Source organism: Pelophylax lessonae, assembly GCF_965119305.1.
Source record: "Pelophylax lessonae genome assembly, chromosome: 12".
Lineage (NCBI taxonomy): Eukaryota > Metazoa > Chordata > Amphibia > Anura > Ranidae > Pelophylax > Pelophylax lessonae.
The window spans coordinates 205,198,627-205,226,181 of NC_138779.1; the positions used below are offsets into that span (position 1 = coordinate 205,198,627).

Consider the following 27,555-nt stretch of genomic DNA (forward strand, 5'->3'; position numbering starts at 1 on the left):
AGTCAGGGCCAACCATCCCTGCAGAGATTTTTGGTTGCTAAGAAAAGGTTAAAGAACACAAAGCTTTTTTTTTTCCTCAATCAGCTTAACAGATTTGAGGAAAAAGCAAACCCGTTAAAGTGTTTGTTTTGGGAAACCCATTAAAAGAAAACACACATTCCAAGTCCAAATTTCAGGCGTGTTGAATATGAATGTTTTAGCTCACAGCAGCTGTATGGTTCATGGATGGAGCAGTTTCAGCAAAGGCTAATTAGCGCTTCTGTAAACACGCCGTTCCCCGCTTGAGCAGTATATAAAGCCCAGGATAAAGATCGCAGCAGCCTAATTCCTACTTAATATGCCCATTACAAAACGTAGAGGAGCCCATCCGCCCGCAGCAGCGCATAACTTGCAAAAGGGTTCATTCGTATTCCGCTCTGCAAACAGAAAATTCTAATAGCAGCTGCTGAAAAGGTGTCAGTAAAACCCCCCAAATTTTTTTGTATCATTGGCTCCAAATTGAACAAATTTGCTCTTACTGTGTGTTCAACATTCTTTTTATTACACTATTCTTCGAGGATGCAGAGAATTCCCCCCAACCTGGGGGGTGTCCTAACTACGGCCCTCCAGCTGTTGCAGAACTACATTTCCCATGAGGCATTGTAAGAGCCGGTTCACACTGCCGCGACCTCTAAGTCGCCTCATAAGGGGCGACTTGTTAGCGCGACTTTGCGCGTATTCAGCGCGACTTGTATGATAGACGACTTTGTACGTCTTTGTATTTGGCCAATCAGAATATGATGGTTCTGGGTCATGCTCAATCACACAAAAAAAAGTTCTTAAAAATTGTCGTTTTTGATAGAGAGCCAATTATTGAAAAAATTATTGAAAAAAAAAAAAAAGAGATTTCTTTGAATTAGTGTCTGGGGGGTCTAAAAAGTGTACCTGTGAAGTTTCAGCTCTGTAGCATGTCCAGAACCAGAAAAAAAAAAAAGATAATTTTTCTTAGAATTTTTAGTAGCACAGGGATAGGGCTCCGCTCCTTTTACACCTGGGCGTTCTTATTGGGCGTTTTATTTATTAGCCAGGCATTCCCCACTGGATGCCTGCAAATTATTTCATTATCTGCAGGGATAGGGCTCCGCTCCTATCACACCTATATATGTGTATATATACATACATGTGTGTGTGTATATATACCCCTATACAGAAGTTCAGATGTCATGCCTGCCTCCAAAGACGCCCAAAAAATGCCCAATAAATGCCTACAACAAAAACTACGGCTCCGTGTCTGAATGGACACACAGAGCTATGGCTCAGGTGCCCCCATAGCATAGAGAGAATTATTACTATAGGAAAGAAAATGACAGACTGCTAACTTACCATGATGTTCGGTAAAGTGGCGTAGCGCGGCTCATTCAGTCTCAGGTCTGCGGTCACCACAGCTGGGAGGTTTACGCTGATGGTCTCCAGCCCGCCATCGATTTCTCGGACAACAGTCAGTTTGTCTCCTTCTACCTTAACTTCTGACGCAAACGTTGCCTGTGGAAAGATAGAGACGTCACCGCTAGGACCCTGGAGATTTAGAAGCTGCCAATGATGGACTGTCTGCTAGTAAAGAGAGGATGCTACTGATTGTGTGCGCTCAAAGAGAAACATTATTAACCTCCCTGGCGGTATTCCCGAGTGTGGCTCGGGGTTAATTTTCAGTACCAAAAGCGGTAACCCCAAGCCACGCTCAGGTTTACCCCAGAATCACACTCCCCTTCCCTGCCATCCTCCCGCTGTGTGCGCGGCCGATGCTGGCACCTGTCTTCAGGTTCTCTTCCCTGCGAGTGTTGCGACGCAGGGGGGTGGAACCGGCGGCAATTTCAAAAATGTAAATACACCAAATGAGATGATAGAAAGCTGTGATCCTAACCGATTACACTGTATCATCCCATCTCACCACAGAATTTCACCTGGTGACTTTTCCAGTGCCCTGCCTGTGCTTTTTCAGTGCTTTGTGCCTGGAAAACTGAGAACGATCATGGCATCCAAAAAGCGTTCTTTTTGCGCAAAAGCGCGTTTAGACGAACTGGAAAACTGCGACAGCGAAACTGAGTTACTTGAAGAACTGAGCGATAGCGATTGGTGGGAAAATTAGTCATCAGGTACGGAAAGTGACGACAGCGACGATTCTGATGTCTTTCTGGCACATCGCTCCGTTGGAAATTCTGAAGAATCATTCGCTATACTTCCCAAATTCCACATCTATGTGCCAGGAAGAGACATCAGAATCGTTGCGGTCGTCACTTTCCGTACCGGATGACTAATTTTCCCACGAATCGCTATCGCTCAGTTCTTCAAGTAACTCCGTTTCGCTGTCACTGTTTTCCAGTTCGTCTAAAAGCGCTTTTGTGCAAAAAGAACACTTTTTGGACGCCATGGTCGTTCTCTATTTTCCAGGCACAAAGAACTGGAAAAGTCACCAGGTGAAATCCTGTGGTGAAATGGGATGATACAGTGTAATCTGTTAGAAAGCTGTGATCCTAACAGATTACACTGTATCATCCCATTTCACCACAGGATTTCACCTGGTGACTTTTCCAGTTCTTTGTGCCTGGAAAATAGAGAACGACCATGGCGTCCAAAAAGTGTTCTTTTTGCACAAAAGCGCTTTTAGACGAACTGGAAAACAGTGACAGCGAAACGGAGTTACTTGAAGAACTGAGCGATAGCGATTCGTGGGAAAATTAGTCATCCGGTACGGAAAGTGACGACCGCAACGATTCTGATGTCTCTTCCTGGCACATAGATGTGGAATTTGGGAAGTATAGCGAATGATTCTTCAGAATTTCCAACGGAGCGATGTGCCAGAAAGACATCAGAATCGTCGCTGTCGTCACTTTCCGTACCTGATGACTAATTTTCCCACCAATCGCTATCGCTCAGTTCTTCAAGTAACTCAGTTTCGCTGTCGCAGTTTTCCAGTTCGTCTAAACGCGCTTTTGCGCAAAAAGAACGCTTTTTGGATGCCATGATCGTTCTCAGTTTTCCAGGCACAAAGCACTGAAAAAGCACAGGCAGGGCACTGGAAAAGTCACCAGGTGAAATTCTGTGGTGAGATGGGATGATACAGTGTAATCGGTTAGGATCACAGCTTTCTATCATCTCATTTGGTGTATTTACATTTTTGAAATTGCCGCCGGTTCCACCCCCCTGCGTCGCAACGCTCACAGGGAGGGAACCGAAAGGCAAGTGCCGGCATCTGCCGAGCACACAGCGGGAGGACAGTGGGAGTATGGTGGGGGAGGACAGTGGGAGAATGGCGGGGGAGGACCGTGGGAGAACGTCGGGGGGATCGCAGGGGAAAGTGAGTTTTAAAATATATAACAACAGATTTCCATGCAAAACAATGTACCGCTTTTAGCACAGAAATCTGGACATAATCAGACAGCCAGGGAGGTTAAAAGTAGAAATACAGTATAGGCATTTTTTATTTTTATTTTTTTTCCATTTTGGATTGAGCAAGGGAAGGTTTTAACCCCTGTCAGATTTTTTTTGCTACTTGTGTACCATTGCAGAGATTTCCCTTTACTTCCTGTCCCATAGCCAAACAGGAAGTGAGAGGAAATTCCTGCAAAGTAAGGGAATTCCTTAGGAGGGACCTCCTATAACTTTTCTGGGCACAACCCAAAATTTGGGATTTTCTTTTATTTTCACTGATAATGGTAAACAGGACAAATAGAGGGCGTTAATCTCCTTTAGTGCCGGTTCACACTAGGTTGCTCCGACTTAGGGGGCGACCTGTGAAGTCGCGTGCAGCGTGACTTCGGCGCGACTTGCACAGACTTCATAAAATGAATGTCAATGCAAGTCGCCTCCAGGTCGCCCCGAAGTAGTACAGGACCCTTTTTCTAAGTCGGAGCGACTTGTGTCGCTCCTAGTAGAATGGGTCCTGTACTACTCAATGGCGAGCGACCGACCGCGACTTGTCAGGCTGACCAAGTCGCCTGACAAGTCGTATTATTGTGAACCGGCACTAAAAGGGACATAAACAGCAATAAAAAACGGACAAGCATTCTAATCCTCCTCCACTTCAAACCAAAAATTCTCTGAAATCTTATTGGAACATTATATGATATGATTATTATTACTAGTGCTAGTCTATGTATTCATAAAAATATTTCCTATACTTATTTGTATATTTCTCTTGTCCAGTGACCAGCTGTGTATGAAGTGAAGTGATAACCAGTCCTTCAGGAGAGATGCACTAAAGCCCTTTCACACGGGCTTTCAGATCCGGTCTGTCAGTTTTTTCAGGCGGACCTGATTGGATGCTCCATGCATCCCTATGGAGCAGCGGATGTCAGCGGTGACATCTCAGCTGACACCCGCTGCTATCTGATCCAATCCAATCCAGACAGATGGAAACCCTATTTTCCATCCATCTGGAGGTTTGGATCCAATGAAACCGGACAGGCAGTCAGTTTTCATCCAATCTCCCATAGAGAAGAGCGGTGATCTGACAGCTCTGTCTCTGCAAAGTAAGCCGAGACGGACCCAACATCCACCTGCTCAGCGGATCGAACTCCTCTGAGCAAAATGGAGTCCGCCGAGCAGAAAGCCTGTGTGAAAGGGGCCTAAGGTACCTATATTATTATCTGAAAACAAGCTGGTAGAGTTTTTTTTTTTTAACCACTTCAACCCCGGAAGGTTTTACCCCCCCCCCCCCCCATGACCAGGCCATTTTTTTGCGATTCAGCACTGCGTTAGTTTAAAACAATTGCGCGGTCATGCGACGCTGTACCCAAATACAATTAATGTCCTTTTTTCCCACAAATAGAGCTTTCTTTTGGTGGTATTTGATCGCCTCTGCGGTTTTTAGATTTTGCGCTATAAACTAAAAAATAATAAAAGTGAAAAGTTGGGAAAAAAAAAAAAAACACAATATTTACTTTCTTCTATAAAACATACCAAATAAAAAAAAAAAAATTAAAAAATCAAATTTTTTTTTTTGCAGTTTAGGCCAATTTGTAATAAAATAAAAAAATCCCAAAAAGCGTAATTTAAATTGGTTTGCACAAAAGTTATAGCATTTATGAACCATGGGATAGATTTTTGGATTTTTTATTTTATTAGTAATTTAGTGGGACTGCAGCAGATCGGACCCCTAACTGATATTTTTTACACTTCTTGGGGACCAGTGACATGAATACAGTAATCAGTGCTAAATAATATGCACCGTAACTGTATAAATGACACTGGCAGGGAAGGGGTTTATACTGGGGGATGATGAAAGGGTTAAATCTATGCCTAAATGTGCTTGCTAACTGTGGGGGGCTCTGTGAAAGGCAGAGAGATTGGCGTTTCAGCTTAGCTGAGACACACAATCTCACTGTGCCTGTCTGATAGGCGAGCCGCCTGCTTTGTTTACATAGACAGGCGGCTCTCCTGTCGGTTTCTCTGAAGATTGCGGGAGGCTGGCGGCGATCGAGCCCGCTCCTCCCGCGGTCTGACTCCCGCTGTGTCTAATCACAGAACCGCGTGCACATAATCCCGTAGATCTACGTGATAAGGCGCAGCCCTGCCGCAGTAAATCTGATTAATCCCGAGTACAAAAAAAAAAAAAAAAGACCCTGCAAGACAATGGCATAATGTGCTAGTATGCACCGCCGGACCTTCAGAGCGCATGCGCCGTTAGTGTCTGCGGCTGCATGCAGGGTGAATATCTCCTACCGTGCATATTTAGGAGATATTAAGTTTTGAAATTAGATATTTTACCTACAGGTAAACCTTATTATAGGCTTACTTGTAGGTAAAAGTTATAAAGTGTAGTTTACTACCACTTTAAAGCGGTAGTATACCGCTTTTTGACACTTTTACCTACAGGTAAGCCTATAATAAGGTTTACCTGTAGGTACAATTAATATCTCCTAAACCGGCACGGTTTAGGAGATATTTGCAGTGCATGCAGCCGCTCGCGCGAGCGGCGCATGCGCTCTGAAGGTCCGGGGGGACCTTCAGTTTTCCTTGTCGGGAGCTTGCCGGAAAATCACGTCGGCGCGGCTCCGGCCAATCACAGCGCCGGAGCCGCCGAACCCGGAAGAGACACCGAGGGATCATGACAGCGCCCGCAGCGATGTCCGGGAGTCCATGTCTGGGCTTCGTTCTAAGGTAAGTAATACATAATGAGCTAGTATGCGATGCATACTAGCTCATTATGCCTTTGTCTTGCAGGTTTTTTTTTTTTTGGGGTTTACAACCACTTTAAGGTTTTTGGTTCACAGTGGGGCACCACAAAATTGGTTTGAACACTGGATGGTTAACTTCTATCATACACAGCCCTCTATTTCTGTGTTCTTTTCTATGGTAATACAAAACCTGCTTAAAGCAAGGTGCACCTGTCAAATTTGGAATAATCGCAGAAATATTTCAAATTATTCAAAAATATTAATTAAAAAAACTGAAGCCATCGACAAAGTGCACTGGACACATCCTAAAAGGTCGGTCTTTAGCTGGTTTTTGCATTTAATGAACATGGAATAGAGAGCGTGGGTATGTAGGTGTGTGTATATATATATATATATATATATAAAAATGTCTTTATCTCCCTCCATCTGTTATAACCAAGGACAATGTTGAGGCTAATTTGTCTTCAAACCTGCTCTGTAAATTGTCTCTTTCTAGAAAAAAAAAAAATAAAAGACAGCCGGGAAGGACGGCTACCTGAGGCCAGTCAAGCAGCGCAGCGGTCATTTGTCCAGTCTGATTACAGTCATCATCGATGGCCTGCAAGAGGAGAGAAGAGAGAGAGCTGAGCTGTAGGGCAATGCAGTACAGTATTATCGCAGGGAGGCCAGCTTCCAGGAAGTGATTCATGGCGAGCGACATGGCAATCATAGTAAACACAGAACAATGCGGGCAGTAAAGATCAGAAGACACACGTCATGTATACAGAAGAGGTCAACACACATGAGATTTCTTCTCAAACCCGAATCCAACATAATAAAACATAAAATCATAAAATTTTTGCATTCGTTTATTCATTTTTATAGAGTTAATTTTTAAATGACCTCAGGTCACACATCTTATTTCCTTGTATGAGCTCCAGGCTTACATCAAGAACAGAAATTTCACTCACAGGTTATAAAACTGTGTAGGGCTGGATGAGGAGGCGTAACTAGAACCTTCAGGGCCCCGATACAAGAAACCATGAAGGGCCCCCCCCCCCCAGACCCCGGCTGGGGCCCTTCCCTTCAAACCTGGGGCTCTTCTCACTGATCCTGGGGCCCTTTATTACGGTCCCACAGCGGGACCCTTGCACAAGTTCAGCAGTGGGCCCCCTTCCTGCCATCACGGTGGTGGAATGCCAGGGCCCGGTTGCAAGAGTGACCTTTGCGAGTAGTTTTATTTTTTGGTATTTTGATTGCATTATTTATCATTTTATTTTGTTTTTTTTTACAATGTCACTGACTATGACTCTGTCCATTCAGAAAAGTAAGGAGCTGATCAATTACATATTTACCGACCCCTTCTTGGTTCTCTATTGTGACACATCCCCTGCAGCAGCCGACAGGAGAGGGGAGGGAGCACACAGAGGGTGGTGGAGGGGAGGGGGTTGGGGCCCAGGGGAGCACACAGGGGCCCAGAGACAGCAGAACACAAGTGAACTGGATAGGAGGAGTGGTGGGGGCAGCATACAGAGGAACCAATCTCCTCCTGCAGCTACAGGAGGAAAAAAGGGAGGACAGTGATTTCTCTACATACTGCCCCCACCTCTCCTATCCAGGTGTACAGGATAGCTGCACAGGCCCCTTGGAGCATGGGGCCCCTTTGCAATTGCAACCCCTGTAGTTACGCCCCTGGCTGGGTGCAATCCCTCCTAGTCGCCCACCTTCTTATATATATATATATATATTTATATTCAAACAGTGGCGCTAATGTATTGTCAGCACCACACTTTGCATCATTGAGGAATGCCCAGAAAAGACCAAGACAACCCTGTGGTGTCATGTGACTGTCCCCTGAGTACTTTGGAAAAGGTACATGTTTATAGATATAATGTAATTTTTTATATATATAAAAAATTACATTATATCTATAAACACGTACCTTTTCCAAAGTACTCAGGGGACAGTCACATGACACCACAGGGTTGTCTTGGTCTTTTCTGGGCATTCCTCAATGATGCAAAGTGTGGTGCTGACAATACATTAGCGCCACTGTTTGAATCATTACACATTGAACGCTGCAAAGCTTAGCAACGCTCCCTCAATAGGTGGGACCATGACATCCTGCACTCCCAGTATGTCCTCAGTGTTGAGGGAACTTTGGGTGTCATGCAAAATTAAAGACAGCCAGAAGATATCATGTGTTGGAAAAAAAAAAATAAAAAAAAAAAAAAAAAAAAAAGAAGTACTGCAGACGACAATTCTGGATTAGAAGTATTGCAGCCAGATTTGTGTTTTTTTTTTTTTTTTTTTAGGGCAGTCTTAAGAATTATGTATTAAAGTGTACCTTTCAGTCAACAATGTACAGCAACCATATAATGTTTCAGAATATGTCACAGATTTTTTGAAATAATTAAGGGAAACCTGTATAGTTAAATGGTCCACTTTAAAAATGAATGCCCTAAACCAATTGTTCTCAACTCCAGTCCTCAGGACCCACTAACAGGCCAGATTTTAGGTATTACCTTGGGGAGATGCAGACTAGAGTACTGCAATCACTGAGCAGCAAATGATATCACCTGGGATGTATTTCAGTTATCTTGCAAACCTGGCCTGTTAGGGCTCTTTCACACTAGGAGTCTGTCGGACGGATTCCGTTTTTCTCAGCGGGGGGGAAATCGATCCGCCGATCCCCCGCTGAGCAGGAGAATGACAGCTGTTCTCCGCACTGTGTGCGGAGACACAGCTGTCAGAGCCCCATACATCTCTATGGGGGAATCGGATAGAGATCATCCGATCCGTGGGACGGATGGAAAATAGGGATTCCATCCGTCCAGATTTGACGGATCGGATGTCAGCGGACATGTCTCTGCTTACATCCGATGCCCCATAGGGATGCATGGGGGGACCATTCAGATCCGCCTGTCAGTTTTTTTGGCGTATCTGAACTGTCCGCCTGTGTGAAAGGGGCCTTAGGGTCCTGAGGACTGGAATTGATAACCACTGCCCTAAGCAATGTTGTACAAATCCCGCATGTTAAAAGTATAATTCCAGGCTAATGCTAACTGGTCTTAAAAATGCTCCGTCCCCTCTCCTAACACCTATGCTGACTAACCTCTGCAAAAAAGATGTATATACACCTGGTTAAATGATTGCCTGTGTCAGCCATGGCAGCTGCATGGGGGGGGGGGGGGGCGCTTAACAGCTGGGAACTCCAGAAGCTGCAACGGCTCCCATGGCCTGTTTGTGTTCCCTCTTCTCCCCTGCAGCCACTACTGGCCAACACAATGGAGCCGGATCATGTGACCAGATCGGGTTGAAAAAAAGGCAAGTATATTCATCTTTCTTACACAGCGTAGGCGTTAGGAGGGGGAGGAAGCATTTTTAAAACTAGTTGGGCTTAGCCTGGAATTCTACTCTGAAGTGGTTGTAAAAGATAAAAATGTTTTGTATTAAAACAACAAACCTGTTATACTTACCTGCACTATTGCAATGAACAGCCCTGAATCTCCTCTGCGAGGGTCCCCCACCGACACCCTGGACTACGCCTCCTCTCTGTGTGCCACCATAGGAAACCACTTCCTTTTGGATTTGCTCCTGTGATTTCGCTTTTGAGCTGGGCTGTGTGCGTCTACAGTCCCACACAGCACAGCTCAGGCCCTACCCCCTCCTCACAGGATTTGATTGACAGCAGCAGGAGCCAATGGCTCCCAGTGCAGTCTGTGTGCCTGTGAGGGAAGGGAGATTGAACCAGCACGGCTACAGATGGGCACAGCACTGGGTTGATACAGGACTCAGGGAAGTATTTATTTAAAAAAAAAAAAAAAAAAAAAAAGTGTTACCTTAAGGCACCTTTCACACTTGTGCGACTTCAAAGTCGCACGATTTTACCACAATTTTGACTGGGCTTATAATGTCTCTTCTTCAAAACGCATCAAAATCATGCCAAAAGTAGTGAAGGGACTACTTTGAAGTCGGTGCGACTTCAAGTCGCACAGATATGATTGGGGCTCATTGGAAATAATGGAGAATGACTTATCATGCGATTTTGCAGTCCCAAATCGCATGACAAGTCGCACAAGGGGCCTTACAACCACTTTAAAAGACATTAATTTCAAATGTATTCTAGATCAGTGTTTCTCAATCTTTTTTCAGTTGGGGCACCCTTTAAAATTCTGTAAAATCTCGAGGCACCCCATTCAAAAATGTAAAAGAAACTAATAGTTTTTACATATTGCAGCAACATCCATACACATGGGCCATCCAACGTTAGAAGTGATTTATTCCTCTACTATTGCAAACTGGTACAGACCAGTATGCTAGGGTTTCTCTTATCCCTCGGTTTCTCTTCTTCTATTTGCCAATGTGACCCCAGTGCTGATGGAGAAGGGATGAGGAGGAGTAAATAAGGATTCTATGCAAGCACCCGTCATTCTCCTCATCAACCAGTGATGTCATTTGTTGTCAGGATGCCAGTGGCTTGACCCGCACAGTGCCCAGGCTTGTCAGGGTGCCAGTGGCTTGACCCCCACAGTGCCCAGGCTTGTCAGGGTGCCAGTGGCTTGACCCCCACAGTGCCCAGGCTTGTCAGGGTGCCAGTGGCTTGACCCCCACAGTGCCCAGGCTTGTCAGGGAGCCAGTGGCTTGACCCCCACAGTGCCCACTGCCCAGGCTTGTCAGGGTGCCAGTGGCTTGACCCCCACAGTGCCCAGGCTTGTCAGGGTGCCAGTGGCTTGACCCCCACAGTGCCCAGGCTTGTCAGGGTGCCAGTGGCTTGACCCCCACAGTGCCCAGGCTTGTCAGGGTGCCAGTGGCTTGACCCCCACAGTGCCCAGGCTTGTCAGGGTGCCAGTGGCTTGACCCCCACAGTGCCCAGGCTTGTCAGGGAGCCAGTGGCTTGACCCCCACAGTGCCCACTGCCCAGGCTTGTCAGGGTGCCAGTGGCTTGACCCCCACAGTGCCCAGGCTTGTCAGGGTGCCAGTGGCTTGACCCCCACAGTGCCCAGGCTTGTCAGGGTGCCAGTGGCTTGACCCCCACAGTGCCCAGGCTTGTCAGGGTGCCAGTGGCTTGACCCCCACAGTGCCCAGGCTTGTCAGGGTGCCAGTGGCTTGACCCCCACAGTGCCCAGGCTTGTCAGGGTGCCAGTGGCTTGACCCCCACAGTGCCCAGGCTTGTCAGGGAGCCAGTGGCTTGACCCCCACAGTGCCCACTGCCCAGGCTTGTCAGGGTGCCAGTGGCTTGACCCCCACAGTGCCCAGGCTTGTCAGGGTGCCAGTGGCTTGACCCCCACAGTGCCCAGGCTTGTCAGGGTGCCAGTGGCTTGACCCCCACAGTGCCCAGGCTTGTTAGGGTGCCAGTGGCTTGACCCCCACAGTGCCCAGGGTTTTCAGGGTGCCAGTGGCTTGACCCCCACAGTGCCCAGGGTTTTCAGGGTGCCAGTGGCTTGACCCGCACAGTGCCCAGGCTTGTCAGGGTGCCAGTGGCTTGACCCGCACAGTGCCCAGGCTTGTCAGGGTGCCAGTGGCTTGACCCGCACAGTACCCAGGGTTGTAAGGCTGCCAGTGGCTTGACCCGCACAGTGCCCAGGCTTGTCACGGTGGCTTGACCGGCACAGTGCCCAGGATTGTCAGGGTTCCAGTGGCTTGACCCGCACAGTGCCCAGGCTTGACCGGCACAGTGCCCAGGATTGTCAGGGTTCCAGTGGCTTGACCTGCACAGTGCCCAGGGTTGTAATGCTGCAATGTAAAAACCGGTTTCAATTTGTTGTAATTTTTAGGCATTTTGCCAATTAACCCCTGAGGAACCCAGGAGGCACACCAAGGTACCACGGCACCCTGGTTGAAAAAGGCTGCTCTAGATAACCATATGATCACATTTACAATAAAGCCAACATATAACAACCAGATTTCATTTCAAAGTCACCTGCTTTCCCAGAAGCACCAGATTCGCATTCTCTTTCTTGGCAAGAGCAGCCAGGATCTTGGAGACCTGGAAAGGTCCGAGCGATTCTGAATCCTTACCAGAGACGTCTACAAAGATACCTCGGTCAGCTCCCATAGCCAGGGCCGTCCTGATGGTCTCCTGCAGAGAGAGAAGAGTGGTTATATATCAGATGTGGAACTATCATCATGTGCATTAGTGCCGCCAGTCTCTTACTGACTGCTATGGATGACAAACTCCCCCGTACACAAATGTTTTCGGCTAAGGGATTAGAATGTAAAAGGTTTTTTTTTTTTTTTTTTGTTAAAAAAACAAAAAAAAAAAAAAAAAAACCCCTTATTTTTCTTGAGAGGAAAAAATGTTCACTATAAAAGCCTAAGCTTTATGTATATTTTTAGCACTGTAAGGTGAAAATAGGCTTGTAATGGGGTTTATCACACCGATCCACACCTGTAGAAGGCCCAGCAGGGGGTTAAATACCCCCTTACTGCTCTTGTAGAATACATGTCAACCCCCGGAAGCCTATACTGTAATTAAGTCTCAGCTCCTGCCTCCGTCACCAGACTCCGACAATTTCTCCCTATCCTCACAAGACAGGTAACAGGATTAGACAGACAAGTAGATTGTGCGCAATCGGCCGTGGGCAATGTCACCGCACACAAAAAAGACAATAAAAAAAAAAAAGAACATCTCAGTGTGTGCCATATATATTAGTTGCTATACCATGTTAACTGGATTGAATCTATTAGAGATTACCTTTTAGATCATATGTACAATAAAAAATAGAAAAATGATTTATATATATATATATATAAATAATTTTTATATATATATATATATATATATATATATATATATATATATATATATATATATATATATATATATATATATATATATATATATATATATATATATAGTGCGTCCGGAAAGTATTCAAAGCGCTTCACTTTTTCAACATTTTGTTAGCTTACAGCCTTATTCCAAAGTAGATTAAATTCATTATTTTCCTCAAAATTCTACAAAATATCCCATAACAACAACATGAAAGATGTTTGTTTGAAATCTTTGCAATATTAAAAAAAAAAAAAAAAAAAAAAAAAAAAAAAATCACATGTACACATACAGTATCTCCCAAAGTGAGTACACCCCTCACATTTTTGTCAATATTTATAGAATAGAAAAGAATAAAATAGAAAAAAAAAGAATCGAATATAATAGAGTAAAACAGAACAGAATACAAAATAAAAGAATATAAAAAAAATATAGAATAGAAAAAGAATAGAGTAAAACAGAATAAAATGGAATAGAAAATAAAGGAATAGAATTCAACAGAATTAAAAAAACAAAATAGAATTTAACCATCTTCTGAAATTCGAATTTCAAGTAGAATACATTTGAATCCGAATAAAAAAAAAAAAAAAAAAAAAAAGAATAGAAAATAATAAAATAGAAAAAGAAATAATAGAATCATTCAGAAAGAATATAACCTTCTTCCAAAATTCAAATTTCGAATAGAATAAATTTGAATTCCAAAAAAATAGAAAAGAATAAAATAAAATAGAAAAGAACAGAATGGAAAAAGAATTAAAAAAACAATAGAATAGAATGAATACATCTCACAAAAGTAAGTACACTCTTCACATAGTTACATAGTTACATAGTAGGTGAGGTTGAATAAAGACAATAGTCCATCCAGTTCAACCTGTGTAGGTGTGTGTGGCTGTAATCATCTCTCATACCCCTGAATGTTCTGATCCTTGAGATGTAAGTCTAAGAGTCTTTTGAAAGCCACCATACTACCCGCAGAAACCACTTCTTGTGGTAGAGAATTCCACAATCTTGTAGCCCTAACAGTAAAGAACTCCCCGCGTTGCCTGAGGTTAAAACGCTTCTCCTAATCGCATTGTATGCCCTCGAGTCCTCATGCAATCCCTTCGAATGAACAGCTTTTTTTCTAAGCTGGGATCCCCATTAGGATATTTATAAATTGCTATCATGTCCCCCCTCAGACGTCTCTTCTCCAGGGAGAATAAATCGAGCGATTGTAGACGCTCCTCATAGTCAAGGTCCTCCAATCCCCTAATTAGTTTAGTTGCCCTTCTCTGGACTCTTTCCAGCTCCAACACATCCCTCCTGAGGACTGGCGACCAGAACTGGACAGAATACTCCAGATGCGGTTGGACCAGAGTTTTATAAAGTGGAAGGATTATAGTCTTATCTCTGGAATACATCCCTTTCTTTATGCATGCTAATATTCTGCTGGCTTTGGCAGCTGCCACTTGACATTGCATGCTGTTGCCTAATCTATCATCAACCAAGACTCCCAGATCCTTCTCCATTTTTGATTCCCCCAAGGGTTCCCCTCCTAAAGTGTATTGTGCTTTTATGTTTAGTCCCCAAGTGCAAAACCTTACACTTCTCCACATTAAACCTCATTTGCCATGTCGTTGCCCACTCTGTAAATTTGTCCAGGTCATTCTGTAGGATATCTGCTTCATGCTGTGCAGTTATTGCCCTGGCCAATTTTGTGTCATCTGCAAAAACTGATAACGCACTACTGATCCCGTCCTCAATGTTGTTTATGAATAAATTGAACAAGGTTGGTCCCAGGACTGAGCCCTGGGGCACCCCGCTTACTACCTCAGACCAGTCTGAGTATGCGCTGTTTATTACCACCCTTTGGATACGCCCTTTAAGCCAATTCCGTATCCAAGAGCAAACCCTGCTGTCGATACCTGCAGACCTTATTTTATAAATTAAGCGCTTGTGGGGAACTGTATCAAACGCCTTAGCGAAATCCAAGTACACCACATCCACTGGTCTCCCCCTATCTAGCTCACAGCTCACCTCCTCGTAGAATGTTAATAGATTGGTTTGACAAGAACGCCCATTTGTAAACCCGTGCGGATTACTGCTGATGATGTTGTTGTCTTTAGAAAACTCTACGATATAGTCCCTTATCATCCCCTCCAGAAGTTTACATACTACTTATGTCAGACTGACAGGCCTATAATTTCCCGGGATATGCCTCTGGCCCTTTTTGAATATCGGAATCACGTTAGCTTTCTTCCAATCCCCTGGTACATCTCCTGTCCTAATACTGTCAGCAAAGATCAGGAACAGTGGTCTGGATATAACCTTACTGAGTTCCTTGAGTACTCTCGGATGTACGCCATCCGGGCCTGGTGATTTGTTTGTGTTGAGTTTATCCAGCCTTTCCCTGATTTCACCCTCTGTTAGCCATAGTGGTAAGTCCTGTGTATTACTGCTAACCATACAGTCATGGTCAGTGTACCCCTCCGTTTCCTGTGTAAAGACTGACGAGAAAAAAGCATTCAGCACGGTTGCTTTTTCAGTGTCCTCTGTGACCATCCTCCCATCATTGTTAATTATGTGTGCAATATGCTCTGCCCTAGTTTTTTTGCTGTTGATATATTTAAAGAATTTCTTTAGGTTTTTTTTACTATCCTCCGCTATTTGTCTCTCAAAGTTGATTTTAGCCATCTTGATTTCTTGTTTACTTTTCTTATTTGCCTCCTTGTATTGCTCGAAAGTCGATACTGTGCCCTCTGATTTATACTTCTTGAAGGCCAATTTTTTTCCCCTAATAAGTTTTTTGACGCTACGGTTTAACCAGCCAGGTTTGGCTTTGTCTCTTCTAAATTTATTTCCCATAGGAATGCACTGCAAGATGCCTTTGCCCAATATGTTCCTAAAGCATTCCCATTTTTCCTCTGTGGTCAGGGATCCCAGGGTTTGGTCCCAGTTTACCCTTTCCATCAAGGAGTACAATTTTGGAAAGTTTGCCCTTCTGAAGTTTAGGGTTCTTATGTTCCCCAATTGCCTTGTTATATTGTTATTTATACTAAATGTGATCATCCTGTGATCGCTAGAGCCCAGGTTGTCCTGGACTCCTACCTGCGAGATTAGGTCTGGGTCATTAGTGATCAATAGATCCAGGACTGCATTTTCTCTAGTCGGAGAATCCACCAACTGTGACATGTAATTATCCAGTAAGGTTTCCGTGAATAGGCGGGCCTTCTGTGAGTGTGTAGTCCCCTCGTCCCAGTCAATGTCGGGATAATTGAAGTCCCCCAATATGACGACTGATCCCAATTTTGCCACTTTACTCATTAGTGCTAAGAATTCCAGCTCTACCTCCTCCCCTTGGTTAGGTGACCTATAGCAAACCCCCACAATTACTTTCCCCTTTTCTCTTTCCCTATGGAGTTCAACCCACACAGATTCTAAATCCATGCTCATCCCATCCGTAATGTCACTCCTTTCTATCACCTTTATATTGTTCTTGACATAGAGACATACCCCTCCCCCTCTTTTTCCTACCCTGTCCTTCCGGTACACCGAATACCCTTGGATATTGGCCAGCCAGTCATGTGAGGGGTCGAACCAAGTCTCTGTTATTCCCACATTTTTGTAAATATTTTATTCTATCTTTTCATGTGACAACACTGAAGAAAGGACACTTTGCTACAATGTAAAGTAGTGAGTGTACAGCTTGTATAACAGTGTAAATTTGCTGTCCCCTCAAAATAACTCAACACACAGCCATTAATGTCTAAACCGCTGGCAACAAAAGTGAGTACACCCCTAAGTGAAAATGTACAAATTGGGCCCAATTAGCCATTTTCCCTCCCCAGTGTCATGTGACTCGTTAGTGTTACAAGGTCTCAGGTGTGAATGAGGAGCAGGTGTATTAAATTTTAGTGTTATCGCTCTCACTCTCTCATACTGGTTGCTAGAAGTTCAACATGGCACCTCATGGCAAAGAACACTCTGAGGATCTGAAAAAAAGAATTGTTGCTCTACATAAAGATGGCCTAGGCTATAAGAAGATTGCCAAGACCCTGAAACTGAGCTGCAGCACGGTGGCCAAGACCATACAGCGGTTTAACAGGACAGGTTCCACTCAGGACAGGCCTCGCCATGGTTGGCCAAAGAAGTTGAGTGCACGTGCTCAGCCTCGTATCCAGAGGAAGTCTTTGGGAAATAGATGTATGAGTGCTGCCAGAATTGCTGCAGAGGTTGAAGGGGTGGGGGGGGGGGTCAGCCTGTCAGTGCTCAGACCATACGCCGCACACTGCATCAAATTGGTCCCCATGGCTGTCGTCCCAGAAGGAAGTCTCTTCTAAAGATGATGCACAAGAAAGCAAACAGTTAGCTGAACACAAGCAGACTAACGACATGGATTACTGGAACCATCTCCTGTGGTCTGATGAGATCCAGATAAATATATTTGGTTCAGATGGTGTCAAGCATGTGTGGTGGCAACCAGGTGAGGAGTACAAAGACAAGTGCGTCTTGCCTACAGTCAAGCATTATGGTGGGAGTGTCATGGTCTGGGGCTGTATGAGTGCTGCCGGCACTGGGGAGCTACAGTTCATTGAGGGAACCATGAATGCCAACATGTACTGTGACATACTGAAGCAGAGCATGATCCCCTCCCTTCAGAGACTGGGCTGCAGGACAGTATCCCAACATAACGACCCCAAACACACTTCCAAGACGACCACTGCCTTGCTAAAGAAGCTGAGGGTAAAGGTGATGGGCTGGTCAAGCATTTCTCCAGACCTAAACCCTATTGAGCATCTGTGGGGCATTCTCAAATGGAAGGTCTCCAGGTCTCAAGGAGCGCAAGGTCTCTAACATCCACCAGCTCTGTGATGTCCTCATGGAGGAGTGGAAGAGGACTCCAGTGGCAACCTGTGAAGCTCTGGTGAACTCCATGCCCAAGAGGGTTAAGGCAGTGCTGGAAAATAATGCTGGCCACACAAAATATTTACACTTTTTGTCCATTTTGGACATTTCACTTAGGGGTGTACTCACTTTTGTTGCCAGCGGTTTAGACATTAATGGCTGTGTGTTGAGTTATTTTAGGGGGACAGAAAATGTACACTGTTATACAAGCTGTACACTCACTACTTTACATTGTATATATCTTTATCCCAATCTCAATACACTGTATAGATTGATAAAGAAAATGTAAATTTTTTTGGCATATGAACAAATGTATGTACTATGAGTTTTTTTTTTTTTCCCCACACACATAAAAATAAAACCTCCCAAATAAAAAAAAAAATAAAAAAAACTGGGAGACTTCCACTATTCAAGGTCACAAATCCTGTGCCAGCACGATTGGTTGGCAGCTGATGCAATCACATCTGATCCCTCTGCTATGCAGCAAGCGGTGTGGAGTATCACGCAGGTTTGGACCGGTCCTGCCCAACGTGACAAAATTGAACGCAAAATGCAGCAATCAGCGCCAGTTAGGGAAGAGGAGCTTTTGCCTCGCTGACATTTAAAAGGTGGAGTAGGAGAACGGCACATACCATCTTTATGAGCCATTAACCAGAGAGGGAATGAAATGGAGCTAGGAGACAGGGAGGACAATATGGGTGATGGGCAGCGGAGGAAAGCAGTGACATTACCAGAGAGGAGGAACTCCTCTACAGCATTCACAATACCCCATTGTAAAGCGTTCCGGATGTCACGGGTTCACAAAATAAATTACAACAATAAAACAAACAAGGTACTTTCCTTAGTAGACATTTAATTTAGATAAACACTTTATCTTTTAATTGCCTCTCAATGTTCCTGTCGATGGGTCAGTCCACCTAAAAAGTGATAATTAAAGAGAATCACAAGCCAAACGTTTTTCCCTGCTTTGGATAGAATGGTGAGGAATTGTTGTTCTGGTGACAACGGTCTAAGAGAGGATTTTCCTTAACTTTGGAGAGATTTGCTCTCACTTCCTGTTATGTATCCGAGACCGGAAATAAAGGAAGAACTGCCTAAGGGACGGACAGCAAAATAACTAATTACAACTTGTCAGGGGTTTTAGGCATCACCAATCCAAATCACCCCCACGCACATCACCAATCCAAATCACCCCCACGCACATCACCAATCCAAATCACCCTCAAACACGCACGCACGCCGACACAGACACACATGCGCGCACACACACACGTGCACGCCGACACACACGCCGACACAGACACACACACACACACACGCCGACACAGACACACACACACACACACACGCCGACACAGACACACACACACACACACACGCCGACACAGACACACACACACACGCCGACACAGACACACACACACACGCCGACGCAGACACACACGCGCACACAAGCACGCCGACACAGACACACGCACGCATGCCGACACAGACACACATGCACATGCTGACACAGACGCGCACACACGCACGCCGACACAGACACACACGCGCACACACACACGAAGACCTGCCTAATGGGACGCATGCAGCAAAATATACACCTTGTCCGGGGTTTTAGGCTTCACCAATCCAAATCAGCCCCACACGCGCACGCACGCCGACACAGACACGCACGCCGACACAGACACGCGCACGCCGACACAGACACGCGCACGCCGACACAGACACGCGCACGCACACACACACACACGAAGACCTGCCTAATGGGACGCATGCAGCAAAATAAATATACAACTTGTCCGGGGTTTTAGGCTTCACCAATCCAAATCAGCCCCACACACGCACGCACGCCGACACAGACACACACGCGCACGCCGACACAGACACACACGCGCACGCCGACACAGACACACACGCGCACGCCGACACAGACACACACGCGCACGCCGACACAGACACACACGCGCACACACTGACGCAGACACACACGCGCACACACTGACGCAGACACACACGCGCACGCCGACACAGACACACACGCGCACACACACGAAGGCCTGCCTAATGGGACGTACGCAGCAAAATAAATATACAACTTGTCCGGGGTTTTAGGCATCACCAATCCAAATTACCCCCACGCACGCACGCACAGACACACACACGTGCGTGCGCACATACGTGCGTGCGCACACACGCAACTATAGAAATGAAGGCACGACTTTTTCTTTAGTTCTGGATAGAGTGGAGAAGGATTAGACCCCCTGCCAGTTTTTTTTTTTTTTTGCTGTCTGTGCCCCATTAGGGAGATTCGCCCTCTCTATTCGTCCAGTGTACTGTTATCAGCGAAAAAGAAAGAACATTTCTGGGTTGTCCCCAGAAGAGTAATAGAGGAAAATCTTTCAATGGAGTCACTACATTTGGTGACCTGGGTGGCCCCAAGATTCCCTGCTTTGCAGGGGTTTCCTCTCACTTCCTGTTTTGGCTATGGGACAGGAAGTAAAAAGGTAAAACTCCCCAACACAGATAGCAAAAATAAACTTTACAGGGGTTATAACCCTCCCTACTCTATCCAAAATATAAAAGGTTTTGCTCATAGTTCTACTACAAAGAGAATGCAATAAAAGTGGAAACCCCCAAAGCGCCAAGGTAAAAGGGAACAAAGCTAGTTGGATCTCCTCACTGGAATTCCCAAGAATAGAAAGCATTGTGTTCCTCAGCATAGCAGATTCCAAATCAAGGCTTGGTTCACACCAATGCATGTGGCTGCGGGTATCATTTCTGTTCCTGCAACCAAATCGCACTGCTCTTAGGAGATTTCAATCATCACTGAGCTGTACATAGACCGTACAGAGCTGTGGGAGGGGCCAGCAGGCCCCACCCATTACAGGCTGCCTGCAAAACTACAGGAAGGGGAGGAGACCAGACCAGTGACTCTGCACCAGAAAACAGTGAGCAGTCTTTTTTTTTTTTTTTTTTAATTTTTCACTCCGATTTTATTTTTGATTTTTTTTCCCCCCTTTTACATAACATACATAAACAAACAAACCAAAAAACAAATAAAAAAATAATACTGTGTGCACAAATGCCTTTGCTAACTCAGATATTTCCATCATCACTGAGCTGTACATAGACAGTGCAGAGCTGTGGGAGGGGCTAGCAGGCCCCACCCATTACAGGCTGCCTGAAAAACTACAGGAAGGGGGAGGAGACCAGACCAGTCACTCTGCACAAGGAAAGAAAGCAGCAGTAAGAAGTCTTTTTTTTTTCATTTTAAAATCAGATTTTTGATTTTTTTCCCCCTTTTACATAACATACATATACAAACAAACCGAAAAAAATAAATAATACTGTGTGCACAAATGCCTTTGCTAACCCAGATATTTCCATCATCACTGAGCTATACATAGACCGTGCAGAGCTGTGGTAGGGGCCAGCAGGCCCCACCCATTACAGGCTGCCTGAAAAACTACAGGAGGGGGGGAGGAGACCAGACCAGTGACTCTGCACAAGGAAAGAGAGCAGCAGTGAGAAAATTTTTTTTTTTTTAAATCAGATTTTATTTTTGATTTTTTTCGCTCCTTTTACATAACATACATATACAAACAAACCGAAGAGAAAAAAAAAAAAAAAAACAGAACAAGAAATTCCTTTTCACCTCCTTTTTAACAGGAAAGAAAAATCTCACACTGGATTACTGCAAAGACCAGGAAGAAATAGACAGAGCACGCCAAGATTCAAGGAAGAATACACATGATGAACGGATTTAGAGTATCTTGAAGTCTATGGATGGCAATTTTTTTTTCTTGTACATGGTCAAAGTAAAGAATTGCTAAAGAGGGGGATGAAAAGGTAAAATGGCAAGAACCAAAAAGGAGGGAGAAAAAAAAAAAAAAAAAAAAAAGAAGAAGAAGAAGAAGAAGGACATATGGAAAATAATAAATAAAAAAAACCATACACAGGAAAAAAAAAACAAAAAAAAAAAAAAAAACCACATTAAATAAAATAAAATAAAATAAAAAAAATCCATGTACAAAAGAGTATAAGAATATATCACGTGGGCTGCCAATGCACAAAAAAAAAAAAAAAAAAAAAAAAAACACAAAAAATTTAAATCAGATGTGTATTGCATATTGTGCACCACAAGGGCATTGAATAGCGCTGCAATGCATGTAATGTGCATTTCTGCGTGTTTTCATAACGCAATCGTGTAAATGCAGATAGTGCAACTAAAATGAATGGGCTGCCATTGCACCCCAAGTAGTCAAAAATCGGAGAGGACCCTTTTATTTTTTTTTTTTTTTTTTTGGGTAATGGCAATGCAACGCAGTAACACATGTGATGCGCATAACCCGGTCATGGAGATGTAAATGGACCCTAAAAGCTACAGTCCCATTGAAGTCAGAGAAAACAGTACATTATTATGCAAGGAATTAAATGATAAACTGAAAAATGTAAAAAAAAAAAAAAAAAAAAAAAAAATCAAATCACTGCGAAAAAAAAAAAATAAAAAAAAAAGATTCTCAGTTTTGTTTTTCCTGTGCTGGAAGTAAAGACAGAGTTTCCCTTTAAACATTGTGGAGCCGCGATTAGTGGAAAGCGCAGAGCTCCATGTGAGCAGAGCCAGTGAAACGTGCGCAGCATCCGTAATGCGGAGCGATTCCCTCCACCCTGCTCCGTGTTTGATGAGCAGGAGGGGGGAAAAATAAATAAAAAATAAAATAAAATCAAAGTGTGGATGGGTCTGAGCTAAAATTACTAGAGCAGAAAAGCAGAACTGACAGGTCTGTGGATTGGATGAGGAGGGGGAAGGGGGGGCCGGTCCGGTGAATGAAGAGGGGTTATGGAACGTTCTCATTCACAAGATGAAAGGATAACAGCGGGCAGCGGATGGATGAGAAGGTGTGTGGGGGGAGGGGGGCGGGGATGCAATAAGGCATCTTTAACATTGATCACAAGTCTTCATTGTGTTTACTACATGCATGACTGCAGGATAGAATTCAAAGGCTCTGGGTAATGTATACCGGATAATAGTCACTCTCCAACAAAGGACACCATCGCCCCCCCCCCCCCTGACCTGACTATTAGAAGAGACACCATGGCCCCCTCTGACCTTTTAGAGCAGGGGTCTTTAAACTATGGCCCGCCAGCTGTTCACGAACTACAATTCCCATCACGCCTAGTTATGTCTGTGAATGTCAGTTTTAAAATGCCTCATGGGATGTGTAGTTCCGCAACAGCTGGAGGGCCGCAGTTTGAGGATCCCTGTTTTAGAGGGACACCATGGCTCCCCTGACCTGACTATTTGAAAAACACTATGGCCTCCCTGACCTATTGGAGGGACACCATGGCCCCCTCTGCTCTAATAGAAGGTCACTATGGCCCCCCTGACCTGAATATTACAAGGACAGTATGCCCCCACCCTGACTAATAGAGGGGCACTATAGCCCCCCCCCTTACCTGATTAGAGGGACACCATGGCCCCCTGACCTGACTATTAGAAGGACACCATGGCCCCCCCCCCCCAACCTGCCTATTAGAAGGACACTATGCCCCCCCCCCCCCCTGACCTGACTGACTATTAGAAGGACACTATGCCCCCCCCCTGACCTGACTGACTATTAGAAGGACACTATGCCCCCCCCCCCCCTGACCTGACTGACTATTAGAAGGACACTATGCCCCCCCCCTCACCTGACTATTAGAAGGACACCATGCCCCCCCCCCCCCTCACCTGACTATTAGAAGGACACTATGCCCCCCCCCCCCTGACCTGACTATTAGAAGGACACCATGCCCCCCCTCACCTGACTATTAGAAGGACACCATGCCCCCCCCCTCACCTGACTATTAGAAGGACACTATGCCCCCCCCCCCTGACCTGACTATTAGAAGGACACCATGCCCCCCCCTCACCTGACTATTAGAAGGACACCATGCCCCCCCCCCTCACCTGACTATTAGAAGGACACCATGCCCCCCCCCCCCCTGACCTGACTATTAGAAGGACACCATGCCCCCCCCCTCACCTGACTATTAGAAGGACACCATGCCCCCCCTCACCTGACTATTAGAAGGACACTATGCCTCCCCCCGACCTGCCTATTAGAAGGACACCATGCCCCCCCTCACCTGACTATTAGAAGGACACTATGCCTCCCCCCGACCTGCCTATTAGAAGGACTCTATGGCCCCCCCCCCCGACCTGACTATTAGAGGGACAGTATGCCCTCCACACCCTGACTAATAGAGGAACACTATGGCCCCCCTTACCTGACTATTAAAGGGACAGTATGAAACTCACCCTTACCTGACTGGACACTATGACCCCCCCCTAACTATTAAAAAGGGACACTATGCCCCCCCCCCCAAACCTGACTATTAGAGGGACACCAGGCTCTCCTGATCTGACTATTAGAGGGACAGTATGTCGACCCCCCCCCCCCCGACTATTAGAGCGACACTATGCCCCCCTACGCCCCAACCTGACTATTGGAGGGAAACTATGGCCCCCTAACCTGACTATTAAAAAAAAGGGACACCATGGCTCCCTTGACCTGACTATTAAAAAAGGGACAGTATGCCCACCCCCCCAACTATTAGAGGGTTACTTTGGCCCCCCTTTACCTGACTATTAGAGGGACAGTATGGAACTACCCCTGACCTGACTATTAGAGAGACAAAATGCCCCCCGCAGTGAGTATTAGAGGGACACTATGGTCCCCTTGACCTGACTTTTAAAAAGGGAAACTATGACCCCCCCCCTGACTAATTATTAAATGGGGACACTATGCCCCCCCTCCCCCCAACCTGACTATTTGAGGGAAACTATGGCCCCCGACAGGACTATAAAAATAGACACCATGCCCGGACCCTTTATATTATAGGAACACCATGGCCTCCCTAACCTGACCATTAAAAAGGGACAACATGGCCCCCCCCCCCCCGTAACCTGACCATTTAGAAAAAGGTTTCTATTTTCACGGCTGAGGAAAAAAAAAATGAAGGAAGAAATTGCAGAAGGCTGTATGAAGTGAATATTGTATGATGCTCTGATCCTGGAGAGGAGAATATTCCGACACACAGCTGACATCCTATTCATCACGCTCTGCGGGTGGCATCCAAGTCTAATGCTGCCCATATACAAGGCTATTCTGCATTTATTTTTTGCGGTTGAAAATGCCAGAAACCTGCAATTAGCCTGACCATAGATATTCCAGGTCAGTGAAATGTTCCGCCAGTTGTCACGGCACCCATTGGAAGATAACCCCCACCCTCTCCTCTTCCTTTGACAACTTAAAAAAAAAAAAAAAAAAAAAAAAATGTTGGATTTTTCATCATTTACTATAGTGGACAAACAGAGAGGGTGAAAAAGCAGAGACAAGGAGGGCAATACAAACCGAGAGAGGTTTTTACACTTCATCACACTATCCAAAATATAAAAGGCACTAAATATATAATATATACAATTGATAATAAATATATATTTTAATAATAATAATAATTTATTATATATATATATATATATATATATATATATATATATATATATATATATATATATATATATATATATATATATATATATATATATATATATATATATATATATATATATATATAATAATAATAATAATAATAATAATAATATATATATATATATATATATATAATATATAAGGGCTGCAACTAACGATTAATTTGTCTGTCGACTAATCTATCGTTTATTTTTACGATTAGTCGACTAATCTAACGATTATTTAATTTTTTTGTTTTTTTGCTTAATTTAGTCTTTTTGATTAGCTAATTAATCCTGTAATTAATACAGACCCCTCAGTAAGCCCCCCTCCCACTACAGACCCCTCAGTAAGCCCCCCTCCCAGTACAGCCCCCCACAGTAAGCCCTCCCACCCAGTACAGACCCCTCAGTAAGCCCTCCCATCTAGTACAGACCACTTACTAAGCCCCCCTCCCAGTACAGACCCCTCAGTAAGCCCTCCCACCTAGTACAGACCACTTACTAAACCCCCCTCCCAGTACAGACCCCTCAGTAAGCCCTCCCATCTAGTACAGACCACTTACTAAGCCCCCCCCTCCCAGTACAGACCCCTCAGTAAGCCCTCCCACCTAGTACAGACCACTTAGTAAGCCCCCCTCCCAGTGCAGACCCCTCAGTAAGCCCTCCCACCTAGTACAGTATGTACTGGGTGGGAGGGCTTACTGAGGGGTCTGCACTGGGAGGGGGGGCTTACTAAGGGGTCTGTACTAGGTGGGAGGGCTTACTGAGGGGTCTGTACTGGAAGGGGGGCTTACTAAGTGGTCTGTACAGTACAGACCACTTAGTAAGCCCCCCTTCCAGTACAGACCCCTCAGAAAGCCCTCCAACCTAGTACAGACCCCTTAGTAAGCCCCCCTCCCAGTACAGACCCCTTAGTAAGCACCCCTCCCAGTGCAGACCCCTCAGTAAGCCCCCCCACCTAGTACAGTATGTACTGGGTGGGAGGGCTTACTGAGGGGTCTGCACTGGGAAGGGGGGCTTACTAAGGGGTCTGTACTAGGTGGGAGGGCTTACTGAGGGGTCTGTACTGGAAGGGGGGCTTACTAAGTGGTCTGTACTGTACAGACCACTTAGTAAGCCCCCCTTCCAGTACAGACCCCTCAGAAAGCCCTCCAACCTAGTACAGACCCCTTAGTAAGCCCCCCTCCCAGTACAGACCCCTTAGTAAGCACCCCTCCCAGTGCAGACCCCTCAGTAAGCCCTCCCACCTAGTACAGTATGTACTGGGTGGGAGGGCTTACTGAGGGGTCTGCACTGGGAGGGGGGGGCTTACTAAGGGGTCTGTACTAGGTGGGAGGGGGGCTTACTAAGGGGTCTGTACTAGGTGGGAGGGCTTACTGAGGGGTCTGTACTGGAAGGGGGCTTACTAAGTGGTCTGTACTGTACAGACCACTTAGTAAGCCCCCCTCCCAGTACACTAGTACAGACCCCTCAGTAAGCCCTCCAACCTAGTACAGACCCCTTAGTAAGCCCCCCTCCCAGTGCAGACCCCTCAGTAAGCCCTCCAACCTAGTACAGACCCCTTAGTAAGCCCCCCTCCCTGTGCAGACCCCTCAGTAAGCCCTCCTACCTAGTACAGACTGTACTAGGTGGGAGGGCTTACTGGGGGGTCTGTACTGGAAGGGGGGGCTTACTAAGGGGTCTGTACTAGGTGGGAGGGCTTACTGGGGGGTCTGTACTGGGAGGGGGGCTTACTAAGTGGTCTGTACTGTACAGACCACTTAGTAAGCCCCCCTTCCAGTGCAGACCCCCCAGTAAGCCCTCCCACCTAGTACAGGCCATTACAAGCCGGTGTAGCGCCGCAAATGTGACATCTCTAAGTAGCTGGGGGAGGATGCGAATGTGTTGTGGCAGTACAGGGGTGCTGGAGACGGTCAGCACTCACCTCTCGTCTCCGACGGAGCCCGGCGGGGGAATTTCACCCGGCCGGCAATGCTTCAAGCGGCGGGGGCGTGTGACGTCACACGTTGACGCGTCGACGCATTTTCCGCACGTCGACGATTTTTTGTAGTCGACGAGTCGTGACAGCCCTAATATATATATATATATATATATACACACACACATACACACACAGTATATATGTATAAATATATATATATATATATATATATATATATATATATATATATATATATATATATATATATATATATATATATAAAAAATATAATAAATATATCTCCATACATACAATATAATAT

General features: G+C 45.3%; 1 protein-coding gene across 1 annotated transcript in view; it reads right to left on the minus strand.

Annotated features, from left to right (window-relative positions):
* Positions 1-27,555, minus strand: part of ETFB (electron transfer flavoprotein subunit beta) — a 110,371-nt gene that overhangs the window by 36,959 nt on the left and 45,857 nt on the right. The window contains exons 3-5 of the mRNA XM_082273702.1: positions 12,058-12,216; positions 6,691-6,753; positions 1,363-1,521 (exon numbers count right to left, since the gene is read on the minus strand). Coding sequence (XP_082129828.1) covers positions 1,363-1,521; positions 6,691-6,753; positions 12,058-12,216 — 381 coding nt within the window. The remainder of the gene's footprint in view (positions 1-1,362; positions 1,522-6,690; positions 6,754-12,057; positions 12,217-27,555) is intronic.